The 17,052-nt window shown below is 44.0% G+C and overlaps 1 protein-coding gene across 2 annotated transcripts; it reads left to right on the top strand.

Annotated features, from left to right (window-relative positions):
• Positions 1–347: 347 nt before the first annotated feature.
• On the top strand, positions 348–16,745 carry SLBP (stem-loop binding protein). Of its 2 annotated transcripts, none has more exons than XM_030564281.1 (8): positions 348–546; positions 1,175–1,312; positions 8,036–8,140; positions 9,027–9,086; positions 9,368–9,499; positions 9,775–9,924; positions 14,964–15,048; positions 15,741–16,745. In XM_030564281.1, the coding sequence occupies exons 1-8, from the start codon at positions 497–499 to the stop codon at positions 15,855–15,857; spliced, it is 837 nt and encodes a 278-aa protein (XP_030420141.1). In that variant the 5' UTR covers positions 348–496; the 3' UTR covers positions 15,858–16,745. The 2 variants fall into 2 exon arrangements, with proteins under 2 accessions (XP_030420141.1, XP_030420143.1); XM_030564283.1 differs by having other exon boundaries at positions 349–546; positions 1,178–1,312.
• Positions 16,746–17,052: the final 307 nt, after the last annotated feature.

Raw genomic sequence — 17,052 nt, 5'->3', positions numbered from 1 at the left:
CCCGGTTCAGATTCTCCCGCCAACACCCCCCTAGGGGCGGAGCCCTTCAGAGGGGAAGAAGGGAGAGGGCGCGCGGCGCCAGCTGTAGGACGAGCCCACGAGGGCACTCATGGGGGGGGAGAGAAACATGCCCCCCAGTACGAGGACATGTGCCCGTTCCGAACCTCCGCTGATAGGGATGGATCATTTCCCGGGCTGAACGGGTGTGGGAGGGGGCTCTCCCGGCGTGAGACAGCAGGTTCTTTCTCCTCCCAAGCTCGCCCCCCTCTCCTCGATGGTCGGGCCCTGGCCGCCCGCGCATGCGCTCTAACACGAGGCGGGCGGGGTGCGTGCGTCGCGCGGGAGCGCAGCTTCCCGGTCAGTCTGGGCGGGCGGGAGGCGCGAGCGGAGTGACTTCAGGCGGCTGCGACAGCGACCCGCTGCCCCTCACCGCACATTCCGGCCGTGGTACCGGCGCTGCTCCCACCTAGCCGTGGGCTCGAGCCTCCCGCGCGCCATGTCCTTCCGCCAGAGGAGCCCCCACGGCTGCGGCGGCAGCGAGAGCAGGTGGGCGGTGGGGGGGAGACAGGTGTCTCCGGTCCGGCCGCCGCCCGCGGGGTGCTGGGGCGGTGGCAGCAGCGTCGCGGTGGGGGAGGGAAGGAGGGAGCCGAGTTTCCCCAGATCGGCGGGGAAGCGCGGCTGGGGGACCCCGAGCCCGCCCGCCTCCGTTTTCCGGGGCAGTCCCTGGGCTCGTCCACAGACGGGGCCTGGTGTGAATCCTCCCGCGAGCCGCCAGGGCCGGGGCACTTCCTCGGGCTGGTGAAAGCACCACCCGGAGTCGGGGCGAGTATCCTGGGGCTCGGTTGAGGTGAAGGAAGCGTCGCGCAGGGGGCGAAGAAACACCTGGTCTTGTCGTGAGCTCCCACTGCGGGAAAAGAGGGGGAGGGGATGCAGACTGGAAAGAGAACCCCCAGGTTTTTATCTCCCGTCCATGAAGACGGTATTTTCTGTGCAGATTCTGGCTGAGAACTTGAAGCCCTTTCAGGGGCAAATAGAGAACTGCTGGGTGTTGCTTTCAAGGTAAAAGTGGTGCCCGTATGCTTATTATTGCAACCTTTGTTGCACTGTGGCTGTAAAAGGGTACTACAAAGCCAGCATGTGAGTTTCACTTTTTAAAGACTGACCTATTTCCCAGCAGCCCACAACACCCAGCTCGTTGGTCTCAAGGAAGGAAACGTGGAGCAGATGGGAAATGCAGAAAACAAAATGATTCACATTCCTCCGTTTTTGATGATGAAAACAAGTATGGACCTTCTGACAACAGGTTGGATAGGTATGTTTAATAAAGGGTTTGTCCATAGTGTATGCAGCTGAAACAGGCCTGTGTTTCTTGTGCATGAGAAACGGTGAAACTGACCAGTATATTTTAACTTTCCAACCCTCCTGTGATATATCACTATGTAGTAACGTTGGGAGGTGGAGAGACAGGGATTAAAGTACCAGTAGGGTGTGAAAACAAAGGGATGGGAAAACATTGCTTGGTGACTTCATACCTTTTTATCTTCCTGTGATGAATAAATAGCTGGGTTGTCCTTTTCTGCCCTGTTTTTTGTTTTTTTTGGTTAATGGCACCCCTCCTCCCCGGAAGGCCTGAATCTGCTCAGCTTGCTGATAATTTGCTTTGAGAGTCTGGGCATCATGTGACCTTATGTTTGAGATGAGTGAGCAGAGAAGAGGGACTTGGGGGAGTGACATGAGTTAAAGCTCAGGGGAGCCTTTCCCAGGACTGGATGCTTTAGGGCTACTGCAGGAGCAGGGAAGCAGTGTGGATGCCTTTCCAAGGAGCTACTTTAGCTTTGGGAGGCTACGTGAAGGGGATCAACTTGAGGTCATATGTTGTTCTCTGTTCATGCTGCTACTTTGTGCCCTGATCCACCAAGATGGGAAACATCGGTTGAGCAGCAAAATAGGTCTGATAAGTAGGAACACTGGGATAAAATTAGAAAAGGTAAATTTGAGCTGAATATTGGAAAACGTGTCCTCATGGTGAGGAATGTTAGGTTTTACGACAGTCAAAAGGGAGATTATGGCTTTATTGATTAAAATGCTTAAGATTGGTCTGGACAGAGCATGGAGCAACATACTGTAATGCCATAGATCCAAAGTTTTATATTGTGATGCAGTTCTGTGACTTGTGCGGCAGCTCTAGAGCTTGGTTACGTGAAAAAGCAAGTGTTAAGTAAACAATTTGGGAAAAATGCACTTTGCTGATATTACCTTTCTGTGACAGTTAAATTACATCCTCCTTTCTTTATTTTTTTGTAATCTGTGTAGTTGAATCAGCACAGTCAATTAAAGAATGCTTTCATGGAGGAAGGAAAATTGTTCTCCTTAACCTCTGAGGATAGGACAAGAAGCATTGGGCTTAAATTACAAAAAGGGCAGTTAAGGTTGGACTTTAGAAAAAAACCTCCTAACTATCAGGATGGTTAAGCACTGGAATAAATTGCCTAGGGAGGCTATAGAATCTCTATTGTTGGAGATTTTTAAGAGCAGGTTAGACCAGGGGGTGGCCAACCTGTGGCTCCAGAGCCATATGCGGTTCCTTATATAGGCACTGACTCGGGGGCTGGAGCTACAGGCGCCAACTTTCCAGTGTGCCACAGAGGGTGCTCACTGCTCAACCCCTGGCTCTGCCACAGGCTCTGGCCCCGCTTCACCACTTCCCACCCTCTCCCCTGAGCCTGCCATGCCCTTGCTTCTCCCCAAGAGCCTTCTGCATGCCACAAAACAGCTGATCGGGGGGGTGCAGGGAGGGAGGGGAAGGTGCTGATTGACGGGGCTGCTGGTGGGCAGGAGGCTGTTGGAGGGGAGCTGATGGGAGCCTACTGACGTATTACTGTGGCTCTTTGGCAATGTACGTTAGTAAATTTTGGCTCCTCAGGCTCAGGTTGGTCACCCCTGGGTTAGACAAACACCTCTCAGAGATGGTCTTGATCAGGGGTCTCAAACATACGGCCCACGAGGTAATTTTCTGTGGTCCGCGAGCTCCTCACCCTCCCCCGCATTTACCTGGAGCGGCTCTGGCCCAACGCATACCAGGGGCGGGGCAGGGCAGGCTCGCTCCCTGCCTGCCTGCCTTGCCCCCATGCTGCTCCGGGAAGTGGACAGAACCTGGGGAAGGAGAGGCAAGGCTCAAAGGTGTTTGTTGATGTTGCTTCAGGCACCACCTCCAGCAGTTCCCATTATCCGCAGTTTCTCGTTCCCGGCCAATGGGAGATGCTGGGGGTGGTGCCTGAAACAGCGCCACACATCCCTATGCCCCTGCTCCCTCATGTTCCAGCAGCTTCCCAGAGCGGCACTAGGGCAGGCAAGCAGGGAGCCTGCCCTGCCCCCATGCGTGCCAGGCCAGAACCTACCCCCCAAACCCTTTCCACATTCGAACCCCCTGCCCTGAGCCCCTTGCCACACCCTGCACCCAGACCCCCGCCACACCCCTTCTGCACCCCAATCCACTGCCCTGAGCCCCCTGCTGCACCCAAACCGCGCCATACCTGCACACTGACATGAGCCCCGTGCTGCACCCCTCACCCCTCCTGCACCCCAACCCCCTTCCCTGTGCCGCCTGCTGTACCTCTTCTGCACCCCAACCTATTGCCCTGAGCCTCGGCCACATCCCTCATCCCTCCTGCATCCCAACTCCCTGCCCTGAGCGCCTGCCACACCCTCCTGCACCTCCTGGGGGCAGAGTTGGAGTGGGGATTTCGGGGAAGGGGTTGGAATGGGAGCGGGGAAGGAGTTGGAAGAGGTAGGGCCTTATGGAAGGGTTGAAGTGGGGGCGGGGCCGAGGGCGGTGTAGGGGAGGTGTCAGTAATGCGGCCCTTGGGCCAATGTACTAGTCCTCATGTGGCCCTTGTGATCATTTGAGTTTGAGACCCCTGGTCTAGATAATTAGTCCTGCCATGAGTGCAGGGAACTAGACTGGATGACCTCTTGAGGTCCCTTCCAGTCCTACAATTCTGTGGTTAAAAATATAAAATAAAAAAAATTCAACATGCATAATACGCATACCAAGCATAGCTGTATTGGTATGAATTAAGATGCTTGGAAAAGTCCCTGGAAAGATTAGAAAAGTCCTGAAACCACTTCTGTAGGTCACAGAGAAGTACTCTGCAAACTGCCAATTGTCTACCGGTAGGGCCCTGTGAAAATTGTGATTTCACATACTGCATGGGAATTGTGTAATGAGCCCATTTTTTCTAACTGCTGGGTGGTGGAAACAGGCATCCCTGCTTTGTCCTCCCCACTGAGGACACATCTGCTGGTGGAGAGATTAGTGGGGCAGTCCCCTGGAAAGGGTCAGGGAAGTGGCAGACTGGTCCTATTCTAGAGGGTCTTTCACCAATGGCCAACATCCAGGCTGCTGCAGCTGCAGCTTGCTGGCTAGCAGGGCTTGTGGGGTATCATAACCTAGTCCCAGATTTGGACCTTAGCGTCCAAAATATGGGGGTTAGCATGAAAACCTCCAAGCTTAGTTACCAGCTTGGACTTGGTAAAGCTGCCACCACCCAAAAAATTAGAGTGTTTTGGGGCACTCTGGTCCCCCAAAAAACCTTCCCTGGGGACCCCAACACCCAAATCCCTTGAGTTTCACAACAAAGGGAAATAAACCTTTTCCCTTCCCCCCTCCAGGTGTTCCTGGAGAGAGAGACAGAAGCAAGCTCCGTGAATCTAAACAGAGGGACTCCACTCTCCCCGTTCCCAGTCCTGGAAAACAGAATTACCGAGAGCTAATCTCTCTTCCTCCCTCACCCAGAGGGAATGCAAAGTCAGGCTAGCAAATCTAACACACACAGATTTCCCCCTGACTTCTTCCTCCCACTAATTCCCTGGTGAGCACAGACTCAATTCCCTGGAGTTCCCCACTAAAGAAAAACTCCAACAGGTCTTAAAAAGAAAGCTTTTTATAAAAAGAAAGAAAAATACATAAAAATGGTCTCTCTGTATCAAGGTGACAAATACAGGGTCAATTGCTTAAAAGAAATATGAATAAACAGCCTTATTCAAAAAGAATACAATTCAAAGCACTCCAGCAACTATAGACATGTAAATACAAAAAACCAAACCTATCTTTTTACTCACAACTCGGAAACAGAAGATTAGAAAGCAGGAAATAGAGAAATCCTTCCCATAGCCGAGAGGGAGATAGGCAGAAGACAAAGAACTCAGACACAAACTTCCCTCCACCCAGACCTGAAAAAGTCTGGTTTCCTGATTGGTCCTCTGGTCAGGTGTTTCAGATTACTTCTTTCCACGTGAAAGAGACGTTAACCTTTAGCTATCTGTTTATGACATGGGGGGAGGCGAGGGGGGTACTGACAAGGTGGTCATTAGGAGTCCTGATCTAGCCCACTCCACAGTGACCCACGCAGGTCCAGGAGAGACAACACAATGCTGTCTGGTGAGGAACTGAGTGTGTCCACACACCCCACCATAGCCAGCATATTGGCCACTATTGCTTGGGACACAAGCAGGTGTGTGAGGGTCCCCTACCCCAGTGGGGTTATCAGGGTGGGGAGGTGGATCCCAGTCTCTTCTCCTCATTAACTAAACCTAGACCTGCTGTGAATTTAAAAAAAAAAAAAAAAAAATTGTGACCCCCGCCCCCCCCAACCACTACCACCACCTCCCTGGGGCCACAGTGAGAACTAGTGCTCTAAGAAGCAGTCTTGCATCAGCAGAGTGATGAACTAGATTGCCCGAAAGGACTTTTCCCATCTCTGATTTTTTCCATAGCCCAGTCCTGGAGTCTTGAGCACAATTTTGGGCACCATATTAGAGGAAAGATAGACTATTCAGCCTTCTAGTTGCAGTAACTGAAAAAGAAATCCAGAAATATGCTGAACAAAATTTAGGCAAAATGTCAGATCTGCTGCTTGTAGTGCAGAGGTGGGCAAACTACAGCCCGGGGGCTTCATCCAGCCCTTCATACATTTTAATTCAGCCCTCAAGCTCCAACCAGGGAGCGAGGTCCGGGGTTTGCCACCTCCAGCAGGGGTTCGGGTCAGGGGCTTGCCCCACTCTGCACGTGCAAGCGCTCCGCGCAGCTCCGGGAAGCAGCAGCATGTCCCCACTCCGCCTCCTACACACAGGAGCAGCTAAGGGGCTCTGCACACTGTCCCCTCAGCTCCCATTGGCCGGCAACCATGGCCAGTGGGAGCTGCAGGAGCAGTGCCTGCAGACAGGGCAGTGCAGATAGCCACCTGGGCATGCCTCTGCATAGGAGCTGGAGAGAGGACATGGTACTGCTTCCGGGAGCTGTTTGAGGTAAGCACTGCCCAGAGCCTGCACCCCTGACTCCCTCCTATGCACCAGCCCTGATCCCCCTCCTGCCCTCCGAACCCCTTGGTACCAGCCCAGAGCTCCCTCCTGCACCCTTAACCCCTCATCCCCAGAACCTGCACCCCCAGCCAAAGCCTGTACATCCCTCCTGCACCCCAACCTCCAATTTAATGGGCATTCATGGTCCGCCATATAATTTCCAGACCCAGATGTGGCCCTCGGGCCAAAAAGTTTGCCCACCCCTGTTGTTGTGGCTTTTAATGTAATATAAAGCATGCTATTTTTTCCCTTCGCTACCGCACAATCTGTAGTTTTTGTTTAACTGAAGAGGCCAGCATTATAAGCGAGAAGCTATACTACTGAAATGTTTGTAGTATTTTGAAAATTGAATTGTCATTGAGTTCAGTGTTTGTGTCCCACTTCCATTTCACGGCTTCAGAATGTGCTCCATTTACAAGGAAGACGTTTCTTCCCATGTGACCCTGCAAACGCAGTTTAGCAGCTGAACGTCAAGCTTTGTTTGTGGCTTGTCTGTTGTTGGCAGGACAGATTCTCTCACCTGTGCATTTCCCTTGCCTTAAATTACACTTGCATGGTCCTGTTATCAGTTCTGCAATTTGTTGATGCAAGAAACATAACAGAATACAGATCATTCTCCCATAGCTGTGTTATACTGTCTGGAGTGACTCTCAACAGTGAGTGTCTACCTCAAGGCGGACACCTGGTTCACTGTACCAGTCTTACCATGGAGTCAGACTGGAGAGGCTACGACTATCTTGCCACCCAGACCAAAAACCACACCAGATCAGGTTTCTCCCAGTCCCAAGAGCCCACTTACATGAGATCTGTTGATACTCCAGATCTTACACCAAAGACGATGTAAACTGACTATAGGTTTATTAGCTAAGAAGAAAGAGTTATTGAGAGGTTAAAGCGGGTAAAATATAACCAGTAAATCAGTTTATAACTCCAATAATGACAAAGATGTAATAAACTTTCAGGGCTACCTAGATTAATTCTGGGGATCTCCCTCTTCTTGTTCAGTTATTCTACGCTGTTAGAATCCAAACAGTCCAGAGATGATGGATCATTTCTTGAATCCATATTTATAGCTCCTTTACACAAAAGCATGCTGACTATGTCTACCCACATGGGCTTTTCCCTTTAAGACAATGTGTGAGGAATGCACAGAGACTTGACCTCCCACCATATGCATAATGGCCACTCACTTTGAAATAAGCATTTTTTGTTAAAGTCCTTAAGTCCTTCATTAGCATTTCACAAGATTTCCTTGATGGGTAATTTAGTTATCAGGGTATTTACTGTGTAAATGTTTGCTATTACATTATGACAGGAATAGATAAATGAAAACAGTGCCAGTAACATTCACCTAGTTTTCATGGAGTTTAAAAATCTGAATACATGCTTATATATCTAACCATTACTTCAATGTACACAAGTGAATTGACCTGAATACGCTCTAGCATAACCAGGCCACCAGCTTCACAAGCTATACAAGCTCTGCAATAGTAACTAGTCTGAAACTTTGTAGACTTTTTTATAAGTGCATGTAGATATGATTGGATACACATAAGGAATACATTAAGTAAGCAGTTCTATTGAAAATACTTTAAATAGCTATCAAATTAGAGATTAATTAGGTGTGGGAATTGGGATAACATTCCAGTTTTCATGCAGAGATTTTGTTTTTCAGTTTTACAACACCAGAAGGTCCTGGGCCCTTTTCAAGATGTTCAGACTGGGGATCTGTAGTTGAAGAAGATGAAATGAGGACCAATGTTAATAAAGAAATTGCAAGGTACCGTAGGTTATATATGATTAGTGTTGCAAAAAATAGCTCTTCTTGTAGAGTCTTAGCTGCTTTTTTACCTTCAGTATTACAGCAGTACAATAATGAAATGTCCCTACGTATGACAGCCATAAGAGATAAGTTCTGATTTCTGTTCCCAGGCCAGCTTAGACCTAGAAATACTGTAAAAGTGATGTAGTCCTTTGGAAGGAGGTGGCCAACATCACTGAACTGCCAACAGTCTAGCAGATTCAGGATTGTCTTGCTGTGAGATTGACTATCTTTGAATGTCATCCTATCCACTACTCATCTGTTTTCATGATAATTACTGTGATAAGACTTTAGGTGGAGTTTTGAAAGATGAATCTTCAGATTCCAAAAGAGAGATGAAAGACCCATTTCCATGATCGAAAAAATGCTTACCGTGCAGCTATGATTTTGAACTTCAAAGATGATTAAAATCAGAAGTAACCCATCATCATCATCTAGTCTGACCTGCACATTGAAGGCCACAGAACCTCACCCACTCCTGAATTAGACCTCTAACCTCTGGTTGAGTTAATGAAGTCCTCAAATTATGATTTAAAGACTTCAAGTTACAGAGATCCACCATTTACACTACTTTAAACCTGCAACTGACCCATGCTGCGAAGAATGGCAGGGACCCTGGGGTTTTTTGCCTATCTGACCTGGTGAAAATTCTTTCCCAACCCCAAATATGGCGATCAGTTAGACCCTGAGCATGTGGGCAAGGCCAGCCAGCCAGCCAAAGTTGCAGTGAAGATGAACATTAATAGAAGTTACATTAATTATTCAATGGAAACAATTTATGAAAGTAACATACATTTTTCTTATATTTTAAGCAAATATTTATCCTGAATAAACTCTTTTCTAGATACAAAAGAAAGCTCTTGATAAATGAATTTGCAAGAGAAAGGAAGTCCTCTTCTGGAAGGTAAGTGTAAATTCATCTCTGGATGTCAATGGAAAAATATCCTGCAATAGTTACTTTTAAACTCCTTGTATGTCCATGATTTCCTTGTTGTAAATAATCAATTTGAAGTAATTTGTTTTAACAAGTTCACCTTGTAACATGCTAATTCAACAAAATCCTGAACAGCCATTTTAGAAATAAACTGAATTGGTGCAGCAGGTCTAAGAATTGCTGTAACTGTGGGGGCTTTTGTGTTCTGGTGCTCACAAGAATATAATGCAATTCAAATCTTTTTTCTCTAGTTCTGATTCAAAGGAATCCACTGTAACAGTAGAACTTGAGACAGATGAAGTGGTTCTGATGAGAAGGCAAAAACAGATAAATTATGGAAAAAACACAATTGCATATGACAGATACATTAAAGAAGTTCCAAGGTAAGTTTTGTTAGTGTATTATAAATATGTAAACATTGTGCATGTCTGATTCTTCACATTTGGTTACTTATTTTAATTTGTTTGTAGACCAAACTTCATGGGGTGAAGGAGAGAGAAACTTGAGCTATCTTAAATACCTGCCTGGGTTCAAAACCAACCCAAAATATTCTAAGAATGGGATTTAATAGACTTCCAGTGTTAGACAAATTCAGTCACTTTAAAGATGATTTGAAAAGCTATAGTGGAATTTTCATGATAATTTTCTGAATAAATAGGTGTCATCGAGTACCAGGGGTCCATCCTAGGACTCCAAATAAATTTAAGAAGTATAGCCGTAGGTCCTGGGACCAGCAGATCAGACTGTGGAAGGTTGCTTTGCATTCTTGGGACCCTCCTGCTGAAGAAGGAAGTGACTTACAAGCAATGTATGTATCAGTCAAGCAATTTTTCTTCTAATATATTACAGTTCCTTCAGAAAATATGACTATGCTATCATGTGATTCATCTGAACATTTTAATTTATTCATCTACAGCTTTTCAAAGTGATTAAAGCAGTATTAAATGTTCACACCATATAAACACTTTTCTGTTTATAGCTAAGTTCCAATTCAGTTCACCTTCAGTCAAACTATGTAAGGCTCACCTGGCTCTCCATATTTAGCAAGCCTCTGGCGTCCACGTGTATTGTCACTAAGGATAACTTCTGTTCCAAGTCCTTCAGGCTACCTTTTGCCAGATTTGAATGCTATATCTTTGTAAACCCAAGAAGCTACTACTAAGGACTTGAAGGCTCTGCCTGCCAGAACCTAAAGCCCATTCTAGTCAATAGATTAACCAATCCCCACTGTCAACATTATTTCATATCTGAAGCACTGTTCTAGCACAGCACAAATTGGCGGAAGCTATTAGATCTATCTTATGTTCAGAATGGTATAAATCAGCAATACTTGCAGCTCAGGAGCCTGCATTTGAGTGGCTCTTTGCAGCACATGATATTAAAACGTGATTTTAATTATTAATCAATCAGGAGGCTTTTACTATGTTGTTAACCAATTGTCATTGATAGGCCAATCAGTTAATCACAGTTAGTTCACACGATTAACTAAAAAAAAAATTACAGTTTTAATCAGTTAATACATACCAATTGTACCATATATACTCCGTTCATTATCCTATTTGTTTATAAGCTGACCCCCAAAATGGATTGGTAAAAATAGCAAAGACTGTATGACCCATACATAAGCCGACCCTGTATTTCAGGGGTTGGAAAACTGGCTCCTGGCCCGTCAGGGTAAGCTGCTGACCAGTTGGGATGTTTTGTTTACCTGGAGCATTCACAGGCATGGAGCCCCTCAGCTCCCTGTGGCAGCGGTTTGCCATTGCCAGCCAATGGGAGCTGTGGCAATGGCAAAAAGCGGCCACAGGGAGCTGAGGGGCTCCATGCCTGCCGACACTCCAAGGAAACAAAATGATGACAATGTATTAAATATTCAATTCAATGATTCCCTAGAGTTTAAAATCATCAAATTTTGGGGTAGACCTATTTATAAGCCAACCCTCGCTCTTTGATGCATCATTTTTTACCAATAATATTCAGCTTATGAACGAGTATATATAGTAATTTACATTTTCAAATATATTGATTTCTATTACAACACAAAATACAAGTGTACAGTGCTCACTTTATTTTGTGTTACAAATATTTGCACTGCAAAGGTTTTTTCAATTCACTACATAAAAAGTACCATAGTGCACCTTACAAATGTAGATTTGTTTTTTGTTACATCACTGTTTTGTTTTTGAATGCAATGTAAAACTTTAGAGCATACAAGTCCATTCAGCCAATCGCTAAGACAAGGACTGAGTAGGCACCTTACCCAATGACGAGGGGAAGGACAATAACAGAAAATGTGGAAATGGCAGACGTCATTACTCACTTCTTTGTTTGTTTTTGATTTTCACCAAGAAGGTTGGTGGCGATTGGACATTCAACATAGTGAATGCCACTGAAAATGCAGTGGGATCAGAGTGTAAAATACGGAAAGAACAAGTCAAAAATTACTTGACAAGTTAGATGCCTTCAAATCACCAGGGCCTGATGAAATGCATCCTAGAATACTCAAGGAGCTGAATGAGGAGAGATCTGAGCCAGACATTCCAGAAAACTGGAAAAGGGCAAATATAGTGCCCACCTATAAAAAGGGTAATAAGGACATCCTTGGGGAATTACAGACCAGTCAGCTTAATTTCTGTTTAACCAGAAAGATAATGGAGCAAATAATTAAGAAATCAGTTTGCAAACACCTAAAAGATAATGAGGTGATGCTTAAGTAACAGCATGAATTTGTCAAGAACAAATTGTGTCAACCCAAACGGATAACTTTATTTGACAGGGTAGCAAGCCTTGTGGATAGGGGGAAGCAATAGATGTGGTGTATCTTGACTTCAGTATGGCTTTTGATACTGTCTCACATGACCTTCTCATAAACAAACTAAGGAAATACAACCTAGATGGAGGTACTGTAAGGTGGGTGCATAACTGGTTGGAAAACCATTCCCAGAGAGTAATCATCAGTGGTTTAGTCATGCTGGAAGGGCATAACAAGTGGGGTCCCATAGGGATCGTTTCTGGTCAATATCTTCATCAGTGATTTAGATTATAGCATAGAGAGTACACTTATAAAGTTTGTGGATGATACCAAGCTGGGAGGGTTACAAGTGCTTTGGAGGATAGGATTAAAATTCGAAATGATCTGCACAAACTGGAGAAATGGTCTGAAGTAAATAGAATGAAATTTAATAAGGACAAATGCAAAATACTCCACTTAGAAAGGAACAATCAGCTGCACACATACAAAACGGGAAATGACTGCCTAGGAAGGAGCACTGCGGAAAGGGATCTGGGGGTCATAGTGGACCACAAGCTAAATATGAGTCACAGTGTAACACTGTTGCAAAAAACAGTAAACCTCATTCTTGGATGTATTAACAGGTGTATCGTAAGCAAGACACGAGAAGTAATTCTTCCACTCTACTCTGCGCTGATTAGGCCTCAAGTGGAGTATTGTGTCCAGTTCTGGGCGCCACATTTCAGGAAAGATGTGGACAAATTGGAGGGAGTCCAGAGAAGAGCAGCAAAAATTATTAAAGGGTTAGAAAACATGACCTATGAGGGAAGATTAAACAAACCCAATTTTTTCAGTCTAGAGAAGACTGAGAGGGGACATAAGTCTTCAAGTACATAAAAGGTTGTTACAAGAAGGATGGAGAAAAATTGTTGTTCTTAACCTCTGAGGGTAGGACAAGAAGCAGTGGGCTTAAATTGCAGCCAGGGCGGTTTAGGTTGGACATTAGGAAAAACTTCTTAACTGTCAGAGTGGTTAAGCACTGGAATAACTTGCCTAGGGAGTCTCCGTCATTGGAGATTTTTAAGAGCAGGTTGGACAAACATCTCTCAGGGATAGTCTGATAATACTTAGCCCTGCCTTGAGTGCAGGGGACTGGACTAGATGACCTCTTGAGGTCCCTTCCAGTTCTATGATTCTATTTGTCTGCCTTAATCACAAGGCCATCCTTTTCCCTTCCTGCAATCCCCTGCCTTGTTCTCTATATATGTTCTTACTTCTATAGTGAATGAGGCAGTGATCCTAGAGACAGCCTCATTCACCACACAACCCTGATTAATTCCTTCAGCACCATCCTGTGCAGTGTATGAGCCTGAATGCTGTGGAAGAAATAGTATATGATCATGTAATTAAAGAGAGTAGTATAATGCATACACAAGGGGGCTGAATTAAGGTTGCCTGTGCAATCTACATTATGGCATTTCCTGACTAAGTGCTTGATTGTATAACAACCCTATCATGCGCAGTTGGTAGGCTTTGAATTCTGAGCCTTTGGTACAGGAGCACAGTGTAAGATACAAGATTGATGATGATTTTTTTCTGCAACCAGCGAATATAATCCCTGGGAGAATGGGCTGCTGGGACCATGTGCTGGGTTTGAGGGGGATGCATTTGGGGTGTGTATGTGTGTGGGGGAGAATCTTTCCTACCCCAGGAGGAAGTTAAAGATTAAGTACATAGTCATTTTTAAGCCCCCCCCCCCCCCAAAACTGATTTATCTGAGCCCAGGAAACATCTGACATTTCCAAAGTATGGTCTCTCCAGAAATGGGAACCCTAGCTTCAAGAAAATTCCAAAGCCTTTTTTTACTTAACTGATCATTTACTTAAGATCAAATTATGAATTTTCTACCCCATGTGTTCATTGTGTGATAGATATTGAGAGCATGTGGCTTGGAGATTAGAACATCTTCAGTCTGGCAGGTGGGGCACACTTCTTTAGTAATATTTAGCTCTTGTATCGCACTTTTCTGCAGTTGATCTCAAAATCCTTTATAAAGTAAGTCAGTATCATCATCTTCATTCCCCAGGGGAAACTGGGGCACGGAGGCAAAGTTACCTGCTTCTGGGTTGGGGGAGGAAAACATCCTGTGCTTTGCTTTTGAAGGCCTTGTCTACGCTAGATCTATTTCTCTAAAAGTTCACTGATTAATAAATTACTACCATGCTCTCTAAACAAGTTCTGAGCAGAGCTAGATGACACTAGCTAAAATGCCAGTGGGAAGTCAAAGCTAGCTTTCCTACTGTTTGTAGCAACAATGGGAACATTTAAAAAAGCTGCCTACTGAACAAATAAGGGAGTGTCTAAAGATAGTGCCACCTGCCCTTCCCCCCCCCCAAAAAAAAAAAAGCGGCTGCTAGTAGAAGGGAAGGGAGGAGAGATCTCTTCATTCACCAACTCCCTGAGCTGAGGGGAACCACGTTTTTTTGTTGTTGCATCTCCCTGGGAGACCACTGCAAACTGCTGGCAAAACTCTCCTCTTCCCAGGTTGCTACAAGCTTCCTCACTAGTTTCTATTCCTGCATATTGAAGACCCTCAGAGTTGATAGTCATCCCCTCACCAATGGGTGAAACCTTTTCTGGCACCCCCACCAAGTCTATACAGGTTCCTAGAAGAACAGCAGCAACTCAACGTGTTAACTGGTAGAATCTTGCTTTGATCTCTTGCTCCAAACATACTGTGAGCACACTGGTTGTTTCTAGCATCAGCAAGTGGATTTTTAGATTAAAAGAGTTTTGCTTATCTTTAATGTGACTTTTGTGAGTCAGACATTCTTTAGTAAGATTCATGTTATCATTTCAAACAGTTAAACTTACAAAAATTGACATCTGAATTGAAAAGAGAACACAAGGTTATGAATTCCTAAAGTTATTCACCAAGTTCATTGCAAGCAATGCAGGATTTTTTTATTGCATCTGAGTGTTGCATGCAGTGAGGTCCCTAAGTGACACAGCTGTTGGAATTGCACCACTTCCTTAAACTGTACCATAGTTTAGTAGACTGCATTATTGGGAGATTTTAACTTGCTCTAAATCTCTGAATTGTTTTAATTTTATAGCACTCCTGTTGATCTTGGTGAGATGGAGACAGAATCCATAGGAAGTAATTCTACTGAATCTCAAGCCAGCTCTCAAGACAATTATGTAAGTAATATTTTGCCATAATTATTCAACTAAACTATATTTCCAATTAATAATTAGGGCTGTCAAATGATTTAAATCACAATCACAAGATAAAGTTGTGATTCATCAGTTTTAATCACCCTGTTAAACAACAATAGAACACTAATAGAAATTTATTTTAAATATTTTTGGATGTTTTTCTACATTTTCAAATATTGATTTCAATTAGAACACAAAATACAAAGTGTACAGTGCTCACTTTATATTTTTATGACAAATATTCTCACTATAATAAAGATAAAAGAAATAGTATTTTTCAGTTCCCCTAAGTAGTCTAAAATGTTGTGACCTCTTGAGCAAAAAAACAGCAGTACAAGGTCTAGTGTTCTGTACAGTCTTGCTTCCAAGTCTCTGCTGCTTCTGATATAGTATTGTTTGTATAGCGCTTTAGTATAGCCTTGAGATGGATCCATATACATAGGTGCAATATCGCAAGGGCAATCTTTTAAAAGGTGGTATATGTTCAAGCATTCACTAATATTAAGTTATTGAAATTTGGTATGGATCTGCCTTTAACACATCACATGATACTTTAGTGAAAATAGAACAGTATAATGAAATACAGAAATAATGAAATGAAGATGGAAATATTAAATAGATGAGGTGCACGCTGACCTTAATTTCTTAATCACTAATGTAATTTTCTGTTCTAGGATACCTTTTCTGGCACTCCCACCAAGGTTAGACATGTTGACTATCAGGTGGAAGGCGAATTTGACTTGGAGGCCTGTTTGAATGAGCCACTTAAAGACTTCAGTACCGTGAGCTAAATGGTGCTCTGTGCAGGCTGTTTTAAGGGAAACATTCTTTTAAAAAATCGTGGAATGTTAGCCTGATATTCTCAAACGGGATGTTGTTCCCTACCTGTCAATAGTGCAGAAGCTTAAGCAAGTTAAAGGGCTGTTCCCTAATTTGTGGTCTGTCTACGTATTTTCTGGACCAAATTTGTGTAAAACATAACATAAGTTCTATTCAACTTCCTCTTTGACTTCTAATTTATGTATATCAGATGGTTTTACAAGACTGCTTTTTGTAATTATTCAGAAGATGGAACTAGTCATAGAAAAAACAGCCAAAGGTAACGCAGCTACCCTCCAACATAGTTCTGTAAAACTTCAGGTTGTCATTCATTCTTTAGCTCATTATTGATCTAGACTAGATACTTGAACTACTGATCTAGAAGGAGGGCTCTGTCCTTGTTTCCAGCCTCTGTCCAGTCTCTAACTTACCCTTTGATTTCCCTTAATTGGCAAAGATATTTGTGTAAGTGCTTTTTCCACATTGCAAGGTTTTCCTTTTGTCTGATTCATTTAAAGTAAATTCCTTTCATTTGCAAAAGCTTATTCTGTAATGGTGGGAAAGGACACAATATAAATTAAATAGGGTTTCAGTATTAAACAAAACAAAACTGAAGTGTGGCAGTGCTGCATTAAGCTGTAGCCTAAATTTGGTACCTGTAAATAGTCATGGATAGACATAACTTATCTAACACTTAGAGAAAATAAACTATCTCTAGGGAATGTGATTGATTTGTATTCACTGTTTTTAATGTAAAACTGTTGTAAATGATAACTTTGTACAGACATTCTACTGAAAGCAGTTAATGTTTCTATTGCTTTTGTATGGGACAGTTGCTAAAAATAAAAATATTCAATATTATGAAATATTTACAAGTCATTTTACAAAAAAAATGTTTTCCTTGTGGAAGTAATAAGAATGAAGTTGCTTGAGCTTTCTTCAAAGCAACAATCTAATGAAGTCTTGGATGCATGCTATGCCTAGGAATAGCATGACAGCTAGATATGCTAGGAAAGGAGATGGTCTAGAGAGCGGAGCATGTGACATGAGTTCCTTTCCTTTCTCTGCCCCCTGTTATATATGATATTGGGGCGGGGGGAAAGGTAGAGTGTGATTTTTTTTACCACTCTGTAAAATGGAAATTCCTCCTTCACAGGGTGTGCTATG

The sequence above is a fragment of the Gopherus evgoodei genome, chromosome 5 (assembly GCF_007399415.2).
Source record: "Gopherus evgoodei ecotype Sinaloan lineage chromosome 5, rGopEvg1_v1.p, whole genome shotgun sequence".
NCBI classification, from domain to species: domain Eukaryota; kingdom Metazoa; phylum Chordata; order Testudines; family Testudinidae; genus Gopherus; species Gopherus evgoodei.
The sequence above is the reverse complement of the archived record's forward strand: the minus strand, read 5'-3'. Positions and strand labels throughout refer to the sequence as shown.